Raw genomic sequence first — 23,405 nt, forward strand, 5'->3', positions numbered from 1 at the left:
TTAATACCCTCCAGAGTTAAAATGTATTTAATCTGTAACTTCAGGTGGTTCCCCTCTCTCAGCGAAGTGGTGTTCTTGAGTGGTGCACAGGAACAGTCCCTATTGGTGAATTTCTTGTTAACAACGAGAATGGTGCCCATAAAAGATACAGGCCAGAGGATTTCAGTGCCCCTCAATGCCAAAAGAAAATGATGGTGAGTGACCCTTTAAGGTATAAGTTATTGCAAGATTATTTAATATCTTATTAAAGCTGGCATTATCAGATATTACAGACACAAAGTTTTGATTTCATCAGGTGACTGTTAATGATACTAAATAAAAGAAAGTAAGCTGATCAGAATGAAAGTGTATATGTGAGTGAAAAGGGAAGGTTTTTAAACTACGTAAAGTGTCAACCCTTGTCCGATGAGAAATTTATCATCATTCATTGTATGCTAATGTGCTTCCAGTTTAGGGTAAGCTAATTCTTAACAAAACAAAACACTAAATAAAACAAAAAAACAGATTATGAAATACTTTTTATATGAAACTAATATAGAGACCTTCTAAGACACTTGCCACATCACACTGACCATCTGGTCTGCCAGTCAGCAGCGTTTATTGAATGCCTTCTCCACACCAGGTACTATGCTGAGACTTCACAAATATTATGACTGTCATCATTGTACTTATCCCATTTTAAGATGAGGAGAAGTTCAGAGAATTTAACTTGCCCAAGGTCAATAAGCTAATAAATGCTGGAGCAGGGATTTGAACTTTGTCCAACTCTAAAATCCATTTATTTGTCCTTTTATTGTGCTTTCTTATTATATGTTTTTTAAAATGTGTGGTAAAGTGCTATAAAGCATTGTGATGGAAAGCTGTTCAGGGTACGGAGGGTCCAGTGTAGGCACAGAGGAGGAAGTGGTTAGTTCTACCCGGGACAGGGAGGAGTGGAGAGAATCAGATTCAAGAAAAGCTTCATAGAGGAGATGATGTTTGAGCTGAGTTTTTCCAAGCAGAGGGAGCCTACAAGCAAAAAGAGGAGGCATGAACAGGTAGTTAAAGACAGCATAGGGGCCGGCCCCCGTGGCCGAGTGGTTAAGTTGATGCGCCCTGCTTCGGCAGCCCAGGGTTTCATTGGTTCAGATCCTGGGCACGGACATGGCACCACTCACCAAGCCACACTGAGGCAGCGTCCCACATGCCACAACTAGAAGGACCCACAACTAAAAATAGACAACTAGGGGCTGGCCCCGTGGCCGAGTGGTTAAGTTCGTGCGCTCCACTGCAGGCGGCCCAGTGTTTCGTTGGTTCCAAGGCTGGGCGCGGACATGGCACTGCTCATCAAACCACGCTGAGGCAGCATCCCACGTGCCACAACTAGAAGGACCCACAATGAAGAATATACAACTATGTACTGGGGGGCTTTGGGGAGAAAAAAGGAAAAAAATAAAATCTTTAAAAATATACAACTACATACCAGGGGGCTTTGGGGGGAAAAAGGAAAAAATAAAATCTTAAAAAAAGACTAAGACTAAGCATAGGCTTAGTCTTTGAGGGGGAATAGATAGAGGAGATCGGAGCAGTAGTCATTAGTAAAAAATTGAGGGTTGCTTTATGAAATAATAAGAAATTTGGCAAGAGGGAGCCCTTGAGGATGGTACTATCAGATTTGCATTTTAGAAAGATAAGTCTGACAGCACTGTGGGTTATATTTTTGAGAAAGCCGACTAGAGGCATGAGACAGGTCTGAATCAAGACTAATAACAGTAGGAATGGAGCATAGTGGGTACATTTGAGACATATTAAGGAGGCAGAAGTGATAGGATTTGGTTGCTGATTAGCAGTGGAGTTGGGGAGAAAGAGTAATCAGTGGTGCCCAGTTTTCTGGTCGGGATGATAGGGTGGATGGTGAGGCTATTTACTTTGTCAAAAAACAGAGGAAGTGGTGAGGTTTGCCAAAGACGAGAAGGTGGATCAGTTCAGATTTGGAAGTAATTCAGGTGAAGATGTTGAGCGGGCAGTTGGAGAAGCACATCAAGCTGGAACTTGATAAAGATACCTGGGCCAAAGACACAGATTTAGGAGTCATTAACACACACATGAGAGTTGAGCCCATTGAAGTAGATAAGCTTTGCTTCAGGAAAGTATTATATAGTGAGAAGATGTTAGAGGACAGAGCAGAGATGTGTCAGCTGCTTTGTCATCGATCAGTGTTTCTTCCATTTTTTCTCCTTCTCTCTGTTTCATATCACGTTGTGATACCACTTAAGACTATCTGGAGCCACCTTTGTCATTTTTGCATTTACTTCCACATAGATTACAGAATCATTCAAATTAGATGAATTAAAACAAATGAACAGTCACTGTTGGTGTGCCTCCTTCCCCTCAGATTAAAATGAAAACCCTAAAGAAATTATAACTTATTAATTGCTTCCTTGACCGGACTGTTAGGTTCTTGTGGGCAGAGATAATATCTTGTTTATCTTTTTATTGTCTCTATATCTATCATACTATTTTCCATATAGAAGCTCTTAGTAGATGTTATGTAAATAAGTTGAACACGATATTAAAATAATTTTATATTTGATCTGTTAAAGGATGTGCAAAAGAAGTCTTTTGAAGAGAAGTATGCAACCTTCATGGATATTTGCCAAAATTTTCAACCAGTTTTCCGTTACTTCTGCATGGAAAAATTCTTGGACCCAGCTGTTTGGTTTGAGAAACGATTGGCTTATACTCGCAGTGTGGCTACTTCTTCTATTGGTAATTTCCGTATACATTTTAGTAGATTCAGCACCTCCTACATTCTGAGTTACGGGGGATGATGCTGGTGATGGTGCTTGTCAACCAGACCATCTTCATCATTAGATCATTGTGTTTCTTGTTTATCCTGTTTCTTAGCTTCTAATTGTAGCTCTTCTTACCTCTTGCAGGAGAGAATTCTCCTGTCCCAAGGACAGCCTGGTTATTCTTTGTTTATTGGTGAATCTGGCTTATTTTCTCTCCCTTCAATTTATTATTTTCTGAGGTTTCTTTGGAAAGTAATAAAACCTGTGATAACTCCATTTAAGTTATTTCCTTTAATTATTGTTGTTATTTTACACAGAACCTCTATACCATAATATTATCACCCAATAATTGATTCTGTTTAATATTTTGTTTTTGGAATAGAAATCATGGTATGTATTTAAATATTCAGCGTACAACATATATTTTGACTTTGTTTTTTTAATTTCTAAGAGATTAGAAAAGCTAGATAGGGCAATTAACAAAATCCTAGAGTATGAGAACTAACAGGAATATCAGAGATCTTTTAATGTATTGGTTTTTAACTAAGGACCATTCCCTCCATCACTTAGGTACCATACCCTAGGAAGGCAGGGTATGTATGTTTTGAAAAAATTGTAGGTAATTATGAAGCCCTTTTCTTCTCCATATTGAAATCAATAATCTGACTCTGTCTGATTCAGTAATCTAGATTCAATCTCAATCTGATTTAGTTAAAAACAAGAAAATAGGCCCAATTAATGACAGAGCTAGCCAGGCACCCAGGCATCCTGACTTCCTATTCAGTATTTTTTCTATAACACGACATAGTGCCTTTCATTAGGCTAAAAGCATTTTAAGACATGTAATCATCTGTCTTAAAAATAGAAATGTAGTTTTTCCTGGATATATACCTGATGAAATGAATTAATGATTAATTTCTGTTAAATATAATTCATCAAGCAAAAGAAAGTTTCATTGAAGAATGAAGAATTTTCCCAAAGTCTTCTTGATTTAAAAGTATATTTAATAAATATTTGAGTGCATATAATGCTCTGCCTTGGCCCTGGTAAATAATGAGTCTCAACTTTAACCACACTAATTTTTGAAGTACTAATATTTTTAAATGTATGCTTATTAGTAAAGGGGAAGCATTTTTAGCAAATCGTCTAGGATTTGTAAAATGCAATATAAATGAAAATAGCTGGCAAGATTTGACTGAAACTCAAAATGGCCAGTTATGTACATAATTTCCTTTAAGTAGGCTAAAAAGCCTAAGCTACTTAAAAATTATGTAGAATAAGTGGTATTAGTTGAAATTGTGGCTAAATGTGTTATAGAAATAGACGATATCAGTGATTTCAGGTCGTTTTTTCCTCAGTTGGTTACATACTTGGACTTGGTGATAGACATGTACAGAATATCTTGATAAACGAGCAGTCAGCAGAGCTTGTACATATAGATTTAGGTAAGTAATAAAAGATATGTATGTGTCTTTATTCTGTTTAATAAATATTTGGTAGGGCTGGCCCTGTTGCCGAGTGGTTGGGCGTGTGCGCTCCGCTTTGGCAGCCCAGGGTTTCGCCGGTTTGGATCCTGGTCATGGACATGGCACTGCTCATCAAGCCATGCTGAGGTGGTGTCCCACATGCCACAACTAGAAGCACCCACAACTAAAAATATACAACTATGTACCAGGGGGCTTTGGGGAGAAAAAGGAAAAATAAAATCTTTAAAAAATAATAATAAATATTTGGTCACCAAGAAATGTTGTTTGCCTACCAGGATATTATAAGTATGAGGGAGACAGATAAAGCAGTAAGTATTGTTTTAAAAAAAGCATGAACACCGTGATGTTGGAGGGAGTAGCTAACTCTGCCTGAGATAATGAATGAGACTTACTAGGTGACATTTAAGCCAGTCTTAAAGAAAGAAAGGAAGGACAATCTAGACAGAAGATAGAGCAGATATGAAAGGAGGAATAATGAAGATGTAGCATGTTATAGGAATGGTGAGACATTAAATGTGGCTGGAGTGAAGTTTGTATGTAGTTAAGTAGCTTGAGAGGTAGATTGGTACTAGACTATAAAAAGCCAGGCTAGGAAGTTTCAACTTTAATCTGTTAAATAATGGGAAACAAATGAAGATATATTTAAGTAGGATGTGATCATATTTGATTATTGGAAATATGATTTGGGGAGGAGTGTTGACAGCAGGAAGACAAGTTAGGGGTTATTATAATAGTTTAGACAAGAGAGGATGAAGATTTGGACTACAGTTGTAGAGACCAGGAGATAGGATTTGGGGGACATTTTTGTGTAACCTGTACCAGTGATATTCGATGTGCAAACAGTGGGAGAGGCGACTCCAGGATGACTGAAATTCCTAGCTAAGGAACACAGCTGGTTGTATAAAGAATAAAAAAGCAATAAGTTTAGTTTTACGCATTGTTTTGAGGTAGTAATGGTATTTCCAGGTGGAATAGACAGTTTAATATATAGGAGAGCAAAGAAGTTGAGTAAAATGACAGAGATGTAAAACTTTCAGCAAATTTCAGTTGAAGTCGTCGGACTGGAGAAGGTTCTCATCTTATACACCATCCTTGATAAAGAGGACTAAGGATGGCATCTAAGAAGTGCCAGCACTGAAAAGGCTGAGTCAGAAAAACAATTGAGAAATAACCAACAAGTCACGGAACTAGGAGGTAGGGATACCTTAGAATATAAGGGAGGCAAAGTTTTCATGAAGGAAGGTGGCCAAGTGTGGAACCTAGTCTTCTAACTGCCAGTTAGCAGTAACAAGGCAGCGACTCCCAAAGCCAGCAGAAAGAGAAGTTTACATAAGATCCAGATCTCATAACATAATGTCCAAAAGGTCCAGATTTCGATTAAAAATCATTTGTCAACCAGGAAAATCTCAATTTGAATGAAAAACGACAATCAAAAGATGTCAACACTGAGATGACCAACATGTTAGAATTATCTGATAAAGATTTTAAAGGAGCCATCATAAAAATGCTTCAAGGAGAAATTACAAATATACTTGAAACAAATGAAAATATAGTAAGTCTTAGCACAGAAATAATCTCAGCATAGAAATAGAAGATATAAAAGAGAACCACATGAAAATCTTAGAAAAATACAGTAATTAAAATTTAAAAACTCAGTCAGTAGACTCAATGGCAGAATGAGGGGACAGAAGAAACAATCAGTGATACATGAAGACAGAATAGGAGAAATTACCAAATCTGAACAACAGAGGAAAAAATCATGAGAAAATCTTGAGCAACTAGGGCCAAAGAGTGCTTAGACTTGACACCAAAAGCGCGGTCCATAAGAACTCTCAAAACTCAACAGTGGGGCGAAAAAAATACAGAAACACTCCAGTTATTAAATGGACAAAAGGCATGAACAAACATTTCACTGAAGAAGATAAATGGGTAGCAAATAAACACAGAAAAAGATGTTCACCTGTACTACAATGTTTATAACAGCTTTATTCGTAATAGCTCCAAACTGGAAACAGTCCAGATGTCCTTTAAATGGACAAATGCTTAAACAAACTGGTACATCCATACCATGGAATACTACTCAGCAATAAAAGGGAACAAAATATTGATATACACAATTTGAACAGTTCTCCAGAGAATATGTTGAGTGAAAAAAGTTAATGCCAAAGGTTACATATTGTTTGAGTCTATTTATATAACATGCTTGACAAAATTATAAAAGTGGAGAACAGATGAGTGATTGCTGCAAGGATGGAGGGCAGGGGTAGGCCATGGGCGAGAAGTAGGTGTGGCTGTAAAGGGGCAGCATGAGAGATCCGTGTGATGGGAATATTCTGTATCTTGACTGTATCAATGTCAGTATTCTGGTTGTGATATTGTACTATAGTTTTGCAAGATGGTACCATCAGGGGAAGATAAATAAAAGGTATTTGGAAACATCTTTGTGTGTTATATCTTAGAACTGCATGTGAATCTATAATTATCTCAAAAAGTTTCATCTAATAAAAAATTTTTAAATATATATAACTGTAATATATGTATATTTAAATAAATATAAATTGGTATATATAAATATATATTGGTATACATTCTGCATTTTAAATTCTACCTGTAACTATTTCATTTAAAAAAATCAGCCTTTAATCTAGATTTCTCTAATTACATCAAGAAGTAGTTATGTTCTTTTAATTTGTCTCCCAGACAGTGGTGGAGGTGAGGAAAGCAGGCAGAGCAGAAACAGAATAAACTGCTGTGTGTCCTAGTACTGACAGAATATAGGTGACGTTACTTGGTGCCTCTGCGAAGTTCAAGTGCCAGTTGGGAAGAGAGTGAGTGAGCTGTGGAACCTCCTAACCTCGCTGTATTTTTTACTTTAGGAGTTGCTTTTGAACAGGGTAAAATCCTTCCTACTCCTGAAACAGTTCCTTTTCGACTCACCAGAGATATTGTGGATGGGATGGGCATTACTGGTGTTGAAGGTGTCTTCAGAAGGTAAGTGATGTAAGGTAGAGCAGATGATTTTTGGTGTCAAAATTATTTGGATTATTGATTTCCATAGCTCATAGAATTCATTTCTAGAATATATCCCAGTGCTTTACCAGTACTAAGGAAAAGACCCTGGGTGAAAACAGTAATTAATAGTTTCCTTTCCCTGCAGACCACCTGGGACCTCACCCCATATAACATGCATACTGTCCCTCCTCACCTCCTCTGGAAGCAGCCTGCATGTACCTTTAATGCCTCTGCCCAGCAGTAAACTCTTTGTTTACTGATCAGAACTCCTATGGGCCCTCATTGTTGGGCATGGACCCATAAACTATCCTAAAGGAGCTTATGGTCTAGGACCAGTGCCTGTTAAAAGAACCTTGCAGTTCCCTGTAGTTTTCTCAGCATAGGTCTATGTACTCAACTTGTAATGAGGCAGATTCTAGTCAAAGTAAATTAATAATTATCGCAATAATCAACCAAAAGAAATATTTCATGGTAGTAGTGTGTTCTTCTTACAAATGCTAAACTTTTATTCATATATATATTTGTATTCATTTCAGAAATATCTATTGAAAACCTACTCTGCCAAATACTGTGCTATTTGGGAATTAACAAGAATAGTCTCAGCATACTACACATGAATATATATACAGTAGTTCCCCCTTAACCGCGAGGGGTATGTTCCAAGACCCCTAGTGGATGCCTGAAATGGCAGATAGTGCTGAAAACCTGTATATACTATGTTTTTTCCTATACATACATACCTATGATAAAGTTTAATTTATAAATTAGGCACAGCAAGAAATTAATGGCACTTTGGGGCTATTATTAAGTAAAACAGGGGTTACTTGAACACAAGCACTGTGATAGCGGGACAGTTGATTGGATAACCAAGATGGCTACTAAGTGACCAATGGGTGGGTAGGCTACATAGAATAGATATGCTGGACAAAGGGGTGATGCATGTCTCAGGCAGGATGGAGCAGGACAGTATGAGATTTCATCAGGCTACTCAGAACAAAGTGCAATTTAAAACTTAAAAATTGTTTATTTCTTGAATTTTCCATTTAATATTTTTGGACCACAGTTGACTGTGGGTAACTGAAACTATGGAAAGCAAAACCACAGATAAAGGGGGACAACTGTGGATAAAGATATATTAAAACGTTGGTATGTAACAAAATCCACGTTTATAATGTGTTTGTAGATGCTGTGAGAAAACCATGGAGGTTATGAGAAACTCTCAGGAAACCCTGTTAACCATTGTAGAGGTAAAGTATATTATAAGGAAATCTTTATTTCTTTACCTGATAGACGATGTACCTTGCTAGGAAGTCACTGACTGGAGGATCAGTGCCTTGTTATAATGTGGGGGGATGATGCTGGGCAGCAGCAGGAGGAGGTTGCGCACATCAGCAAACAGTGGTTAGATGTGCCTCCAGTTCCTTCACATTTCTTGGAATGTTACAGCGTCAGAAGTAATCTGTACTATTTAACACAGAAATCAGCACTTTGACATGTTAGCTATCTCAGATGGTATTAATTGTTTTCAGAATAGTTTCCATTGGAGTTTTAAGAGAAATCAATAAATTATATCTTTTTCCCCTGCCCAGGTTCAGAACCATTTAGTCAGACAGATGGAAATCACTTGTCAGCGCTGTTAGTGGAGGAACATGGCTGAGGAGTGAGAGCCAAACTGGCTTGCTGCTGGTGCTCCCTCGGTGCCTCTCTGCTGTCTGAACCTTGGGACAACCCACCAAGAGGGGGTTTGGGCCTGCAGAACATACACACTTAATCAGGATCACTGCCTCATGTTGAGCAGGGCAGAAAGGGAAGGAAGTCAAGCAAATTTCTGGTGCTTCTGACGTTATCTGACATCAGACAAGAGTTGTATACCTAAGGCAATCATTCACCACCGTGGTAAAGCATGTGTGGGGCAGGAGATCAGGGTGTGTCCCCCACAGGGAAACAGGGGAGGTAGAGTACAGGCATGCCTCCCTTATGTTCTCCAGCTTTTTGTTCTTTTTTTCTTTTGAGGAAGATTAGCCCTGAACTAACTGCTGCCAATCCTTCTCTTTTTTCTGAGCAAGACTGGCCCTGAGCTCACATCTGTGCCCCTCGTCCCCTACTTTATATGTGGGACGCCTAGTGGGATGCCTACCACAGCATGGCTTGCCAAGCGGTGCCCTGTCTGCACCTGGGATCCGAACCGGCGAACCCCGGGCCGCCGAAGCAGAACGTGTGCACTTAACTGCTGCGCCACTGGCCCAGCCCAGCTTTTTGTTCTTTAACCGGGGGGTGCTGGATCTGGCTGCACTTTAGTACCACCTGTACTGCTTTTAAAAGTGCTGACCAGATTCAACCCAAACTTCTATGGATGTGGCAAGAACATTTGTACCTTTTAAAATCTCTTCTCTGCAGCCAGGATTGAGAACATTCTTAATTCACTGGCATTAACTATGATCAAGAGGAGTGAGGCTATATCCCGTCAGGGTAGAGGGTGAAATTAACAGTCAGTCATGGTGGCCCTGTGTCCACCTTTCTATGAACCTAAGGCCTCTTTATAGATCTCCTTTGGGCTGCAGGTGGCAATACAGATTTTTGCTACAAAGAAACTGCTGAATGGGTGACAGTAGTATATAAAATTCAATCCAAGGCCATACTGTTCCCCAGGTTGAAAATGTATTCCCTTTTCTTTTTCCCATTTCAAATTATGTTCATCCATGTTGTCATTTATTAGAGTTTGCCATTGCTTCTGCAGTAAGAGTAAATGATAACATGGACACCTCACTAATGTAGAAATTAAAGTGTAAAATCAAATTATCTTGCCTTTTTCCATTTAAGACAAAAAAGTCCAAACTTTTCAAATTAATTTAAGATCCAAAGAAGTTTAACATATTCCCCAGTATTTTACTCTGCTCAGTCTTAGAAGGATTTTTTGTGCCTGGGTAGATGCGGGGGTTCCTTCAGTAGTTGTATCCTGAGATAACACTTGCTGGAAGAGGGCAGTTCCTTTAAAAAGTGGTAGGAGATAAAGTGAGAGAAGTAACAGTGGCCAGATCACCTAGGGATTCCTACACCATTGTAAGGACTTGAAACTTTACTGAGGGAGATGGAAGCTATTGGGTTTTGAGCCTGAGAAGTGATTTGCATCATCACCTACAATAATTGTGTCACTTAGAAGCTCACCTTTTAATGCTGTGTACATTTCACGCTGATCTCCCTAATCCTCCCTTTTCAGTCTGTCCAAATTTCCTGAAATCACTTGGTGTGGTTGTCCCAAACTTCCAGAGTCGTTTCCCGCTTTTCTTACTGTGGACTTTGTGTCTTCAGCTTTAGGAGGGTGCTTCTCAGTAGCATCCTGGATCCCAATCCCCTGGAATATCATTCCAGTCTCCTCTCTTCTGTTCATCACTTTCCTCTGTTAGATTTCACTGAGCCACAGTTACTGTTTCTGATCTAATAATGAAAAACATCTCGCTTCCAAAGTCTCTCTCTGTGAGCACTTTGACTTGGGTGCATTTCCCTTTCCCTCTCAGTATGTTTGTCTCTCCTGGCCTTCAAGATCTCGTTTTCTTCTTCATAACAGACCATCCTATCCTCTAAGATTTTATCCAATCTACTAAGGAAGTCTCTCCCTTTAATTCAAGTGTTCTTAGGAAAGGGCAGTTTTGTCCCCTAGAGGATAGTTGGCAATGTCTGGGGGTGTTTCTGGATGCTGTAATTGGGGCAGGGGGACGTATTAGTGAGGGTACTGTTGACATCTAGTGGGTAGAAGCCAGGGGTGCCGCAAAACATCCTCTGCACAGGACAGCCCCCACGACAAAGAAGTATCCAGCCCCAAAATGTCAATAGTGCCGAGATTGAGAAACTCTGCTCTAGCTTAATCAGTCTGTATTCCTTTATTGTTTTCATTCAACCAATTCTGTTCTGAGAGTAAAACTAAAGGTATATTTTTTTAATTACTCCAGTTCCTCCTTGATTCCAAAATTTGCAAATACGATTCCTTACACAGACCCTTGGATTTGAAATAATTTAATTGTGTTGTTTCTCTACTTCAACCCGAGAAGACCATGTATGTCTCTGTATAATAGAGGCCTCCATTCCTTTTCCTTAGTTGATTAATAAAACATACCTCCCTTTGTGGGTGAACCTGGTTTGGAACTCTGAAATGTAAAGCCATGTCAGTGCCCAACTTGAAGTCACCTAGGAACCCTTGAACTTAGAGCAAACTACATATATTCAAAGTCAGTCCCCCCACAGTTAACAGCCCTGGGAAATGCTCAAAACAGTATGAACAGATGACCAGATTTTTTACTCTTGATCTGGTACATGTCCTGGAATTAAACATGTAATGCTAACGGCATTTTATAGTCCCAGCCTGCAGACCTACTGAGAAATACAACAAAGGCAACAGCAAATGTTCCTACTTTGTAATGCTGGAATAGCCTGCAGAATCACTCATCCCTGCAGTTGAGTCTTCACTTACTGTTCACTTACTATGAAGACCTTTATGTTAAGCATTTGGTAAGGCCTATTAAAAAAAAAAAATCTGGGCTGGCCTGGTGGCATAGTGGTTAAGTTCACATGCTCCACTTCAGCGACCCAGAGTTTGCTGGTTCAGATCCCAGGGGCAGGCCTGCACACTCCTCATCAAGCCATGCTGTGGCAGTGTCCCACATACAAAATAGAGGAGGATTGGCCTGGATGTTAGCTCAGGGACAATCTTCCTCAAGCAAAAAGAAGAAGATTGGCAAAAGATGTTAACTCAGGGCCAATCTTCCTCACCAAAAAAATAATAATAATAATAATAATAAATCTGTGCTTCTAAACACCAGGGGCAATTAGTTTGTTCTGAATTTCCAAGGTCAAAAATCCATTATGACCTCACTTAACTAAATTTAAGACCTAAAGCCACTTGCTCTAGCCATTCGAGTTATTTTGGTATTCATATTCTACTCCATATACACTTCTCAGGATGCCAACCATAGCACTAGCCTTGGTTTTAAAGAGCTTTCAATAAATTACACCCTTTTTTTCTTCTTCGCCCAAATTTGGATCTAATTGAGAGAAAGAGCCTTAGGAATAAAGATGGAGATCTAATTGTCAGGGTAATTACTGGTAAAACTGATGGAGACCATGGCTTAGTGTGAGGTCCAAATAGGCTTGCTAGTGCTGTCCAAATCCTACAACCTAATCTGTCCCTTGGGGCAGCCCACCTGAGGGAGGATTGGGGCCTGCAAAGCAAATTTCTATACCTAGGACCAGAAAGGTCAAGAGGAGAGAGAGAAAGAAAGAAAGTGACGAGTGTTTATCTCCTTTTAATAGATTAGTTTCACCCAGTCAGGAAACATAGGTCAAGGGATGTCCCACCCCCAACCGGGGAGGAAGGGTGAACTCAGAACGTGATAAGAAGCCCAGAGCATTATGCTAGTAGCGTTTCCTCCACAAGAAACATGAAGCGTGCCCCTCCCCCCAGTCAACCACGATGTGACTGGCCTCTTATTTTTACAATGCTAGTTCTACTTTTTCTAAATACCTCATCAGAGTCTGCATTGTTCTTCTCATACGTATGTTCTCTCTAGGTCCTCCTGTATGATCCTCTCTTTGACTGGACCATGAATCCTTTGAAAGCTTTGTATTTACAGCAGAGGCCAGAAGATGAAACTGAGCTCCACTCCACCCCACATGCAGATGACCAAGAATGCAAACGAAATCTCAGGTAAGCAGTATTTTAGGAAAGATTTATTGTCAATAGTTCAGATTTTCTTATTCCTGAGACCCTTTAAACTGTTCGGCCTCATTAAAACCTTTGGTTTTTTTGCCACTAGTGATGTTGACCAGAGTTTCAACAAAGTAGCTGAACGGGTCTTGATGAGACTGCAAGAGAAGCTGAAAGGAGTGGAGGAAGGAACCGTGCTCAGTGTGGGTGGACAGGTGAATCTGCTCATACAACAGGCCATGGACCCCAAAAATCTCAGCCGTCTTTTCCCAGGATGGAAAGCTTGGGTGTGATATTCAGCATAAGAATTACCCTTGAATTCAACCTTTCAAAATTATATTTTGGCCTTCATTTTTAACCCACCCACATACTTTTAATAGGTATTAATATTTAGCTAAGTGAACTACTTTCTGTGTTTTAAAAAAATGTTTAATACTTGCTTCAGTCACCTAAAGATGCTTTGATAGTCTCAAGGAAAATAATTGTTGGGGCCGGCCCCGTGGTGTAGTGGTTAAGGTCGGCGCACTCCACCTCAGTGGCCCAAGTTTGCAGGTTTGGATCCCAGGTGTGGACCTACACCACTTACCACCCATGCTGTGGCGGCAACCCACATATAAAATGGAGGAAGACTGGCACAGATGTTAGCTCAGGGCTAATCTTCCTCAGCAAAAAAATTAAAAAATAATAATTGTCATTCATGCTGTATTTCTAGACTAAACATTTATTTTTTCTTCTCAAGTACATACTTGTATTTTTTTCAGTAGAATCACTGATTTATGCTTTAGCTGGAAATGGAAGCAGCAGGAATGCAGGAACATAACTGAGAATTTTTCCTTTAGTATGAACTAGAACAAATAAATATACTGCTAGTTTTGAGGTGGCTTTTAATTGAAATTTGTTTCCAAGATATTATAGTATATAAATGATAAATTACTTGATATTAACGTATAAAAGGAAGAAAAAAACTTTAAAATTGTAGCTATCTATGTATCATGGTAAAGCTACATTAAAAATAAGAAGCAATGTTGAAAACAAATTAGTATTTAAGAAATTTGTTTGGATTTTCAAAATCTCCTAGTGTTACTGAATAATTATGGAGAACAAATTTGAAAGACACAGTTACTATGGTTACTGTTATTTAAAAATGTATATTGCACCCTCTCATTCTGTTGTTTTCTTCATCTTTTAAGCCCTTCTGTGTTTTCCATTACTTTATCTTTGTGTGGTGCCTTCATATGTGTCTTCTAGTTTTCTCTTGTCAGCTGTATATAATCTCCTTTTTAAACTATTCATTGGGTTTCTTCTTTCAAAAATTGTTTTTTATTATGTCATGAATCATTTCAAACGTCCCTATTTTATGGTAGGGTAACATCTCTAATAGCTTTGTTAAATCAAGTTCCTGTTGTTTGTATTTGTTGCTTCTTTTACTTAGTAGACTACTTATGTATGTACTCTGGCAATCCTGAATGACCTGGGTTAAGAATAATTCCTTCCAGAAAAGTTTTGTGTCTGCTTATGTCATATTCCCAGGACGATCACTGACAGAAGACCACTCTTACTTTAATTTCTTGGCTTCAGGGTTTCCAGACCTCAAGAGTAGTATAAATTACTGAGAGAAGACTCCCAGGCCCAGACAAACACTCGTCCTCATCATCCCCCTGTGCGAGGGGGCAGAGGGTTTTGTTGACTCCCCTTTCACTGAGGGTGTGATCCTCCATGTGTCCCAGCTTATGGTGGGCATGAGGGGAGGTGTGTTTAATTCCTGCCCACTCCCTTTGCAAGTCCACGGTTTCATCAGTCCCCAAGATAATAAAGCTGAAACCTATACATTAGTGAGATTGTGCCAGGACAGCCAGAATATCAGCTCACACATTTACTCTGGTTTTCAGTTCCCTGCCTTTTTGGCCCTAAGGATTTCCCCTTACTTTCTTACAAGTTCTGCTATGCATTTAAAAGAATGTTTCTTATATCTTATCCAGTGTTTCTTTGTGTTTTGTTGGAAGGGAAGGAATTAGGTATTGAGTTTGATATGTAGCTAGAAATGGAACACTTTTCTGTCCCCATACTGTCATCAGGCAAACAAGTAAAATTACTGACTTGATATTGGTGAATATAACCCCTCCTCCATCCTTAGGAAAATGTTCATTTTAGCTGCAGAAATTAAGAAATGGGTGGTTGAACCTTCTTCTTTTTTTACCTAGGTGGTTATGTTAACAGTTTTTTCTTATGAAGGGGTTGGCATTTCTATCTGTTGCCCGTGGCAAGCATGCACTCCTATCTGATCTCCGCACCTCCCCCTACTCCAGACACAATCTTCAGAACTTTTTGTACAGAAATTTCTTGCTTTGGTTTCTGGAGAACTATTCTTAAAATGACTTTGCAGTTCTAATTACAAACTTCTCTTGGTGTATCTTTCTTATAAACTGCCTAAATATTTGCTATATATTAGTAGTTTTATTATTGGAGTGAATCAAGAGAATGTAATAAACTTAGAATGTCTTGATTTAAGAAAGCCTTGAAATCTTCATGGATGAATAAGAAATTATAAGCTAGATGATAGTACAAGTAAATGAACTTTACTTATATTATTATACTTATATATTAAAAATGAATTTGAATTAGTACAAGCTAATTCTTGCTACCTGATTTTCCAAAGAGCTCTGGATCACATCATTGATCCAGTCTTCAGTCTTGAATGGTGTGCGTAAAGGCTCCTGTCCTATTCAAATATTCTTATTAATGGCTTTGAAAAATTTACCAAATTTGCAGATAGCAAGCCTAGGAGGAATAGCTAATTCACAGGTGATAGAATTAAGAGTTTAAAAGATTTTTTGACAAACTGGAATACTATCTGGAAATGACTAGGATAGAAATTTGCCAAGAACAATTGAGTGGTTAGGTTTTTAAAATATTAATCAAAGAATATCTGTTGTGTGCTGAGTACCTGACATACATTATAGGCAGCATCTCTTGCAGGATTAGTGATAGCCCAGTTTACAGCTGGAGAAATTAAAGTTTGGAGAAATAAGGTAACTTGTCCAAAGCCAGAATATAGTAAATCGAAGGTACAAGTTTAATATGGAGAGTTTCTAACTTGAAAAGCTTTCGAGTGAAAAGAATCTAGACTTCACCAGTCAGTTGCTCACAAAGTCAGTGGAAACCAAGTAGAAAAGCTGCTAGAAAAGCTAATAAATTATAGACTGTTTGAACAGTTGTGTCCAGATTGAGGGAGATAATAGCCCTCCCACCATTCTCCATGCAGATCATACCACCCCAAAGTAGCTCTTTAATCAGTAGGTACAAAAATCCATTATCATTATAGTATATGCTTAAAATATTTTTATGCACTTAGAAATGCTAAAAATTTAGATATAGCCTAAAGCAAATAAAACTTTGGCTTTTTAAAGATTAAAGTAGGCTAGTCTTTTTTAAAAAAAAGTAGAAAACTAGTATGCTGGCTTGAAATATAGAGTTATGTGTCATTTCAAGTATTTTAATTGCACCTTAGTGAAATTACATATTTTATGTAGATTTATTTGAGTACTATTGAATGTATTTCTTTATTACAATATTACTGGAATCCTTTACACTGTTACCTGCTTAGGAATAAACAATTCTAAAAGAAAATGTATACTAAGACTCATTCATTTTATTCAAATATTGAGTGTTCTTTGTGCAGGCCTGGTGCTGGTTCCTAGGGAGACAACAGTGAGTAAGGCAGGCGTAGTCGGCCCCTGTAGAGCTCATAGTCTGGGGCACGGGCAGCTTATAATGCGGTGTGAACTGGGAAGCCTGCTACACAGAACCAGCCTGGGATGCTGCGTCTCAGTCTAAATAGTCTGGTAGTTTTTCTTAATTATCCCATGACAAAAAGGCAAATGAATGTTCTTTGCTTGGGCCTAGAGAGTGATCTAGTTGACATTCGTAAAGTCTAAAAGATACATACTAGGATATGACAAATACAAAGATCCTGATATCCTAAATGTGAAGTTTCCACTCCACATATTTATCATTTTTTTAAATAGATAAATTCCTTTTCAGAGTCTCAGGCTCTTTTGTCTATTTTCTGAAAAAATGAATTTTGCATAAATACAGTAGCATTAAAGTTTTCACAAAGATTAGATTCAGAATTTGGTGAGTAAGGTGAAAATCTCATATAATGAAAATTATTCCCTAGGAAATCCCTTACTTTGCCCATAAAGTACAGCATGCATAATTTGTTTTTAATGTACAGCAATATGTAAAAATGTATACTTTCTACACTAATGTACAGTGTATGATTCTAGAGCAGTGGTTCTCAATCAGGGGAGATTTTGCTTCCCCAATTCCCGCTCCCACAGAGGACATTTGGTAATGTCTAAAGACGTTTTTGTTGTCACTGACATGGGGTGAGAAGCATGAAACACTGACACACAATGTTGAAGGTTAAGGTCAGTATTTCCAAACTGAGACAGAAACATGTAGGAGAGAAACGGTCATGATTTTGCTTGCAGCTCTTGCCTTGCTATAATTGTGTGTTCATAGCTGGTCTATTGCTAATTTGTGAATGACTTTTTTAAAATGATGGTAAAATACACATAAAATTTACCATCTTAACCATCTTTAAGTGTACAGTTTGGGAGTGTCAAGTACATTCATGTTGTGCAACCAGTCTCCAGCCCTCTTTTTAGCTTGCACAACTGAAATTCTGTACTCATCTCCAACTCCCCAATCTCCTCTCCACCCAGCCCTTGGCCACCACCATTCTATTTTCTGTCTCTATGAATTTGACTATTCTAGCTACCGCCTATGAGTGGAATCATACAGTATTTGTCTTTTTGTGACTGGCTTATTCAACTAGCATAATATCCTTAAAATTCATCCATGTTGTTTTATGTCAGAATTTCCTTCCTTTTTTAAGACTGAATAATATTCCATTGTATGTATATACATTTTGTTTTCCCATTCATCTGTCAATGGACACTTGGCTTGCTTCCCCCTTTTGGCTATTATGAATAATCTGCTATGAACATAAGTGTACAAAGATCTCTTCAGGACCCTGGTTTTAATTGCTGATAAATTAAAAAAAGGTAGAATTGCAGGATGATAAGGCAATTCTATTTTTAATTTTTTGAGGAACCACCATACTGTTTTCCATAGCGGCTACACCATTTTACATTCCCACCAACAGTGCACAAGGGTTCCAATTTCTTAACATTCTCACCAACACCTGGTGTTTTGTTTTTTGTTTTTAATAGTAACTATCCTAATGGGTGTGGGTGAATCATTCTTGAAAGTAAAAGCATTATATACTTTATACAAATTTTATAAGGGTACTGCAAGAAATACTGAGTTTTAGAAGCAAAATATGTCCGTCAATTGACAATTTTGAAACCTGATTCTGTGTAGTGTTGCTAACCTTCCTGGCAGATCTTAATATTAGCTTGAAAATTATCTCAAAATGTTCCCTAGTGTTTGAATATTCACTATAGACTTAGAATTCTTTGTAAATAGTACCTAACTTAATATTTCTTTTTTCTTAAACAACTTTTTTAGATATCCGTGATTGTAAGAGTTGGAACTATTTTAAGAGAGAAAAGGGTAATCAGCTGGTTGCAGATTTGTTTTAAATCATTGCAGTGTAAAACAACATGGAGAAGTGGTTTTTCATAGGCATCTCAAACATACTCATGTCATGAAAAGGACAAAAACTGAAAATAATCCTGATGAGTCAATGCCTTCTACTTCTAAGGAAGAAATAATACCAATGCTACACAAACTTCCCAATATTAGAAGAGCCCATTTTATGAAGCCGGCATTACCCTTCTATCAAAAATTTCAAGAATTACAAGAAAACTGAAGATCAATATCCTTCATGAACATAGATGCAGAAGTCCTTAGAAATATTAACTATATCAACTCCATCAATATAAAAAACAGATGATACATCATGAGCAAATGGCATTATTTCAGGAATACCAGGTTGGCTTAATATTTGAAAATCAATCAATAGTAATAAACTAACAAAAACCATAGGATCGTGTCAATAGATGCAGAAAAAGCATGTGACAAAATTCAACATTCATGATAAACACTCATCAAACTAGGAATAAAGGAAACATTCTCAACTTGATAAAGGATATCTCTGAAAAACTTATAGCTCACATCATACTTAATGGTGAAAGACAATGTTTTCCCCTTAAGATCAGGGACAAGGCAAAGATGCCACTCTTACCAGTTCTATTCAACATAGTACTGGAGTTTCCAGCCATGCAATAAGGCAGAGAGAAGGAAAGAAAAGACGTCAACAGTTTGAAAATGAAGGCATTATCTTCATTTACAGATGACATGATCATCTATCTAGAAAATCCTAAAGATTCTATATATTAAAAAGTCTAACACTAATAAGTGAGTTTAACAAGGTCACATGATAAAGGTCAACATACAAAGCATCACAATGTTTCTATATACAGGTGTTTAAAAGTGTCTACACTGGGCCCAAGATGGAGTTGCTTATGGTAAGCCCTGTGTCAGCAAACTGAAACTTTTTGTCTGCTCACCTCTCCCAGAAAAGGTAGGTCTAAGCCAATCATTCAGCACTCGCCTGCTCAGCACAAATTACCTAACCCAGCTCCAAGACTGCCCTTGCTTCCATCTAAGGACAGTATCCCTGCTTTTTTAAGCAATTAACAAATGCCCAGTATAACTTCCCTGTTCCTGCTCACTTTGGTCTATGAAACCCTCTTGCTTTGTGCGACTCCTGGAAGCTCCTTTCTATTTTCTAGACTGGATGCTTCCCAATTTATGAATTGCTAAATAAAAACCACTTAGATCAGGAAATTGTGAAATTTTCTTCTATCACTAGCAGTGAACAATTTGAAATTTAAAAACAAGCATCAGAAAACATAAGACAGGCATAATTTTAATAAAATATGTTAAATACCTGTACACTGAAATTTACAAAACATTACTCAGTAACAAAAGACCTAAATATACGGAGAGATGTACCACGGTCATGGATTGGGAACCTCAATATTGTTAAGATAGTAATTCTCCGCAAAATTAATATATAGAATCAGTGTAATTCTGTCAACATCCCAGACATTTTTTTTCTTTTAAAACTTGACAATCTGATTGTAAAATCTATATGGAAATGCAAAGGAACTAGAATCAGCCAAAACAATTTTGAAAAGGAAAAACAAGGTTGGAAGACTTCACTAAAGCCATAGTAACAAATTCAAGGTAGTCTTGCCATAAAGATAAGACACACAGATCAATAGAGCAGGGTAAAGAATGCAGAAATAGATCCACGTATATAACTAATTGATTTTCAACAAAGGCACCAACGTAATTTAACGGGGAAAGGGTAGTCTTTCCAAAAACTGGTGAATATCCATATGCAAGAAAATGAATCTTAAACCTTCTTTCTCACTATAAACAATAATTAACTTGAAATGGATGATATACCTAAATGTGAGAGCTAAAATTATGAAATTTGCATGTCTCCTTTGTGACCATGGTTTAAGCAAAGATTTCTTAGATAAGACACTAAAAGCATGAATCATAAAAGAAAAAATGGTAACTTGGACTTTATTAAAATTAAAAACTTTTTCTCCTCAAAATACATTGTTAAGAAAATAAAAACACCAGCCACAATCTGGCAAAATAGTGTCCGATAAAGCATTTATTTTTAGAATATATATAAAAATCTTTTAACAGAATAAGAAAATAACCTAATTAAAAATGGGCAAAAAGATTTGAACAGATAATTCATCAATGAAGATATCCAAATGTCAAATAAGCACATTAAAGATCCTCAACATGGTAAGTCATTTGGGAAATGCAAACTAATCACACTGAGATACCATTCCCTATACATACAATGGAATAGCTAAAATTGAAACATCTGACAAGTGACAAAAACCAAGTGGTGCAGCTGCAACTGATTCATTGCTGGTGGAAATGCAAAACAGTACAGCCACTTTAGAAAAACAGTTTCTTATAAAATAGTTAAACACATAGTTATTGTTTGCTCCAGCAATTCCACTAAGGTATTTCGCAAGAGAAATGAAGACATATGTCCCCATAAAGACTTGTACATGAATGTTCCTAACAGCTTTATTCGTAATGATCCCAAACTGGAAACAACCAAATGTCCATCAACTGGTGAATGGGTAAACAAACTGTGGCATAACCATACAATGGAACACTAATCATTAAAAAAGGAATGAACTACTAATACAAGCAAGAAGGATGAATCTCAAAAAAGCATTATGCTAAATGAAAGAAGCTAGATCAAAAAAGACTGCATATAGTATAAGTCCTTTTATACGACATTCTAGAAAAGACAGAACTGTAGAAGCTAAAAGGAGATCAGTGGTTTTCAGGGGCTTGGGGTGAGTGAATGGATTGACTGCAGCCAAAGATGCACAACTTGGGAGTGATGGAAATGCTTTATATGTTGATTGTGGTGAAAAGTACACAACTATATACATTTGTCAAAACTGATTGAACACTCAAAATGGGCGAATTTGTATATAAATTATACATCAATAAATCTAATATTTTCTTAAATATACACTAGGTCTTCTGACTGCTGATTTCTTCTTCTTTTTTTTTTTTTTTTGCCAAGGAAGATTCACCCTGAGCTAACATATGTTGCCAATATTCCTCTTTTTGTACATGAGCCACCGCCACAGCATGGCTACTGACAGACGGGTGGTGTAGGTCCATGCCCAGGAACTGAACCTGGGCTGCTGAAGCGGAGCACACCGAAATTAACCACTAGGCCACTGGGGCTGGCCCACATTGCTGATTTTTTTATACTTGGGATATAAGCCTCTGATCTATTAGGATTATAGACAAATTTTTACAGATACAGTGTGATAAGAGTAATGATGAATAGTAGTAGAGGATGCTTATGGGCATATATAGTAATTCAGACTTGAAGGGTGTGGTCGACTCTGTTCCTTCACCCAACAGTTATTGCCAGTCCTCTGTTCATCCCACTATGGAAGCTGAAAGACAGTATTTGCTGTTCTAGCTGCTTTAGCTAAAGGGACCCCTGTGACCCAGTTTTGTTCAAGGACGCCTAAGGTGACTGGGGCTGAGGCTTCTAGTAAGCCTTTTGCTTTCCTAATAAAAGAACTTGCTACATGCTTTTTTAATGAAGAAAGAGCTCTGCCTGATACAAATGCACAAATATAGAATGCTTCAAATAAAGGGAAAAAAATTCCATCTGACGATTTTTTTGCACCTAAGTATAATACCTTTATTTAAGTGTAATTGTTAGAACATCAGTTTCTCAGAATACCAGGAGTAATTTCTACATTTTCCATGACCATTGTATTCAGTCCGATGTTCTATTTCTGTATAATCTTCCTTACTTAATTGGGGTAGATTCTGTGCCAAGAATATACAAGTCATTCAGTCAGAATAATCTATCCCTTGACTGTAACTGATGGAATCAGGGCTTGAAGGGCTATAGCTCAGAGGAGAAAAGAAAATATTCTATGTTCCATAAGTGGAATCAGGTGTTAGTCTGGTAAAATTTGGCTCATCAAAACTATTTCTATGTGAAGTATCTGCTGATGTTTCCATTTCATCCTCTGATAAATCTTCATAGTCATCTATGTCTTTCTGTGCTTGATCAAACCTGAAACCTAGAGAGGAGTGACAAATGTTTAGAAATGTTTAGAAAGATGCCAGATGTGATAAGATGCAGACTCATTCCATATACTACTAGATGCCAGATAAGGTCTATTCCACATTCCTTTTCACCACTCTTACAGCAATTATCTTTATATCTTATTTAACTGAAACCATAAATGTCCCAAATGTCTGAGTTCATCCTGCTTTTCACTATCATCTTTCCTTGTCCATCTCTACAAAAGGCTGAGTAGGACTTGGCTTTGAAGTCTGATCTGCTACTAACTAGCTGTGTAATTTGTGGCAAGTTACTGAACCTAAGTCTCAGTGTCCTCATCCATTAACTGGGAAGAATAATAGCACACACCTCATATTTTTGTGAGAATTAATTGTGCTGGTGCACGTAAAGAACTTAGCATTTAGTTAGTGCTCCATAATTATTAGCTAACAGTTCTTTATTCACAAATAAAGAGAAACCTTTTCTCTCACTAGAGCTAAAGTTTCCAATCTCTGGATTTGATTTCCTCATGCTTCTAGAAGCAGCAGCACACATGCTCTCCTCTTCTCGTGCCAACATCCTCAATGAATCCCTTTCCACTGACTTCAGTTATAATGCAGATCTCCACTGCTTAAAATAATTTTCACTTGCTCTTAGGCTCCTTCTAATTACCATTTTTTATATTTATATTTATATTCTCCGCTTCCGTTTTTGTACTTGCCATTCCTTTATATTCTTTTATATCTGCCATTGAGAACCTATTATATGCTACACCTTGGGGATTCAGTAGTGAACAAAACAGACAACTC

The 23,405-nt window shown here is 37.6% G+C and overlaps 2 protein-coding genes across 3 annotated transcripts in view; one reads left to right on the forward strand and one right to left on the reverse strand.

The window, feature by feature from the left end:
* ATM (ATM serine/threonine kinase) overlaps positions 1–16,602 on the forward strand; it is a 116,023-nt gene extending 99,421 nt beyond the window's left edge. For both annotated transcript variants that reach the window (XM_046686304.1, XM_046686305.1), the window contains exons 58-64: positions 45–194; positions 2,583–2,748; positions 4,133–4,219; positions 7,138–7,252; positions 8,457–8,520; positions 12,835–12,971; positions 13,081–16,602. In XM_046686304.1, coding sequence (XP_046542260.1) covers positions 45–194; positions 2,583–2,748; positions 4,133–4,219; positions 7,138–7,252; positions 8,457–8,520; positions 12,835–12,971; positions 13,081–13,264 — 903 coding nt within the window. In that variant the 3' untranslated portion in view covers positions 13,265–16,602. The remainder of the gene's footprint in view (positions 1–44; positions 195–2,582; positions 2,749–4,132; positions 4,220–7,137; positions 7,253–8,456; positions 8,521–12,834; positions 12,972–13,080) is intronic.
* Positions 16,603–21,717: 5,115 nt separating this feature from the next.
* Positions 21,718–23,405, reverse strand: part of C14H11orf65 (chromosome 14 C11orf65 homolog) — a 77,037-nt gene continuing 75,349 nt past the window's right edge. The window contains exon 10 of the mRNA XM_046686307.1: positions 21,718–22,612. Within this exon, the coding sequence (XP_046542263.1) occupies positions 22,461–22,612 (152 nt within the window). The 3' untranslated portion in view covers positions 21,718–22,460. The remainder of the gene's footprint in view (positions 22,613–23,405) is intronic.

This window comes from Equus quagga, chromosome 14 (genome assembly GCF_021613505.1).
Source record: "Equus quagga isolate Etosha38 chromosome 14, UCLA_HA_Equagga_1.0, whole genome shotgun sequence".
Taxonomy (NCBI): Eukaryota; Metazoa; Chordata; class Mammalia; order Perissodactyla; family Equidae; genus Equus; species Equus quagga.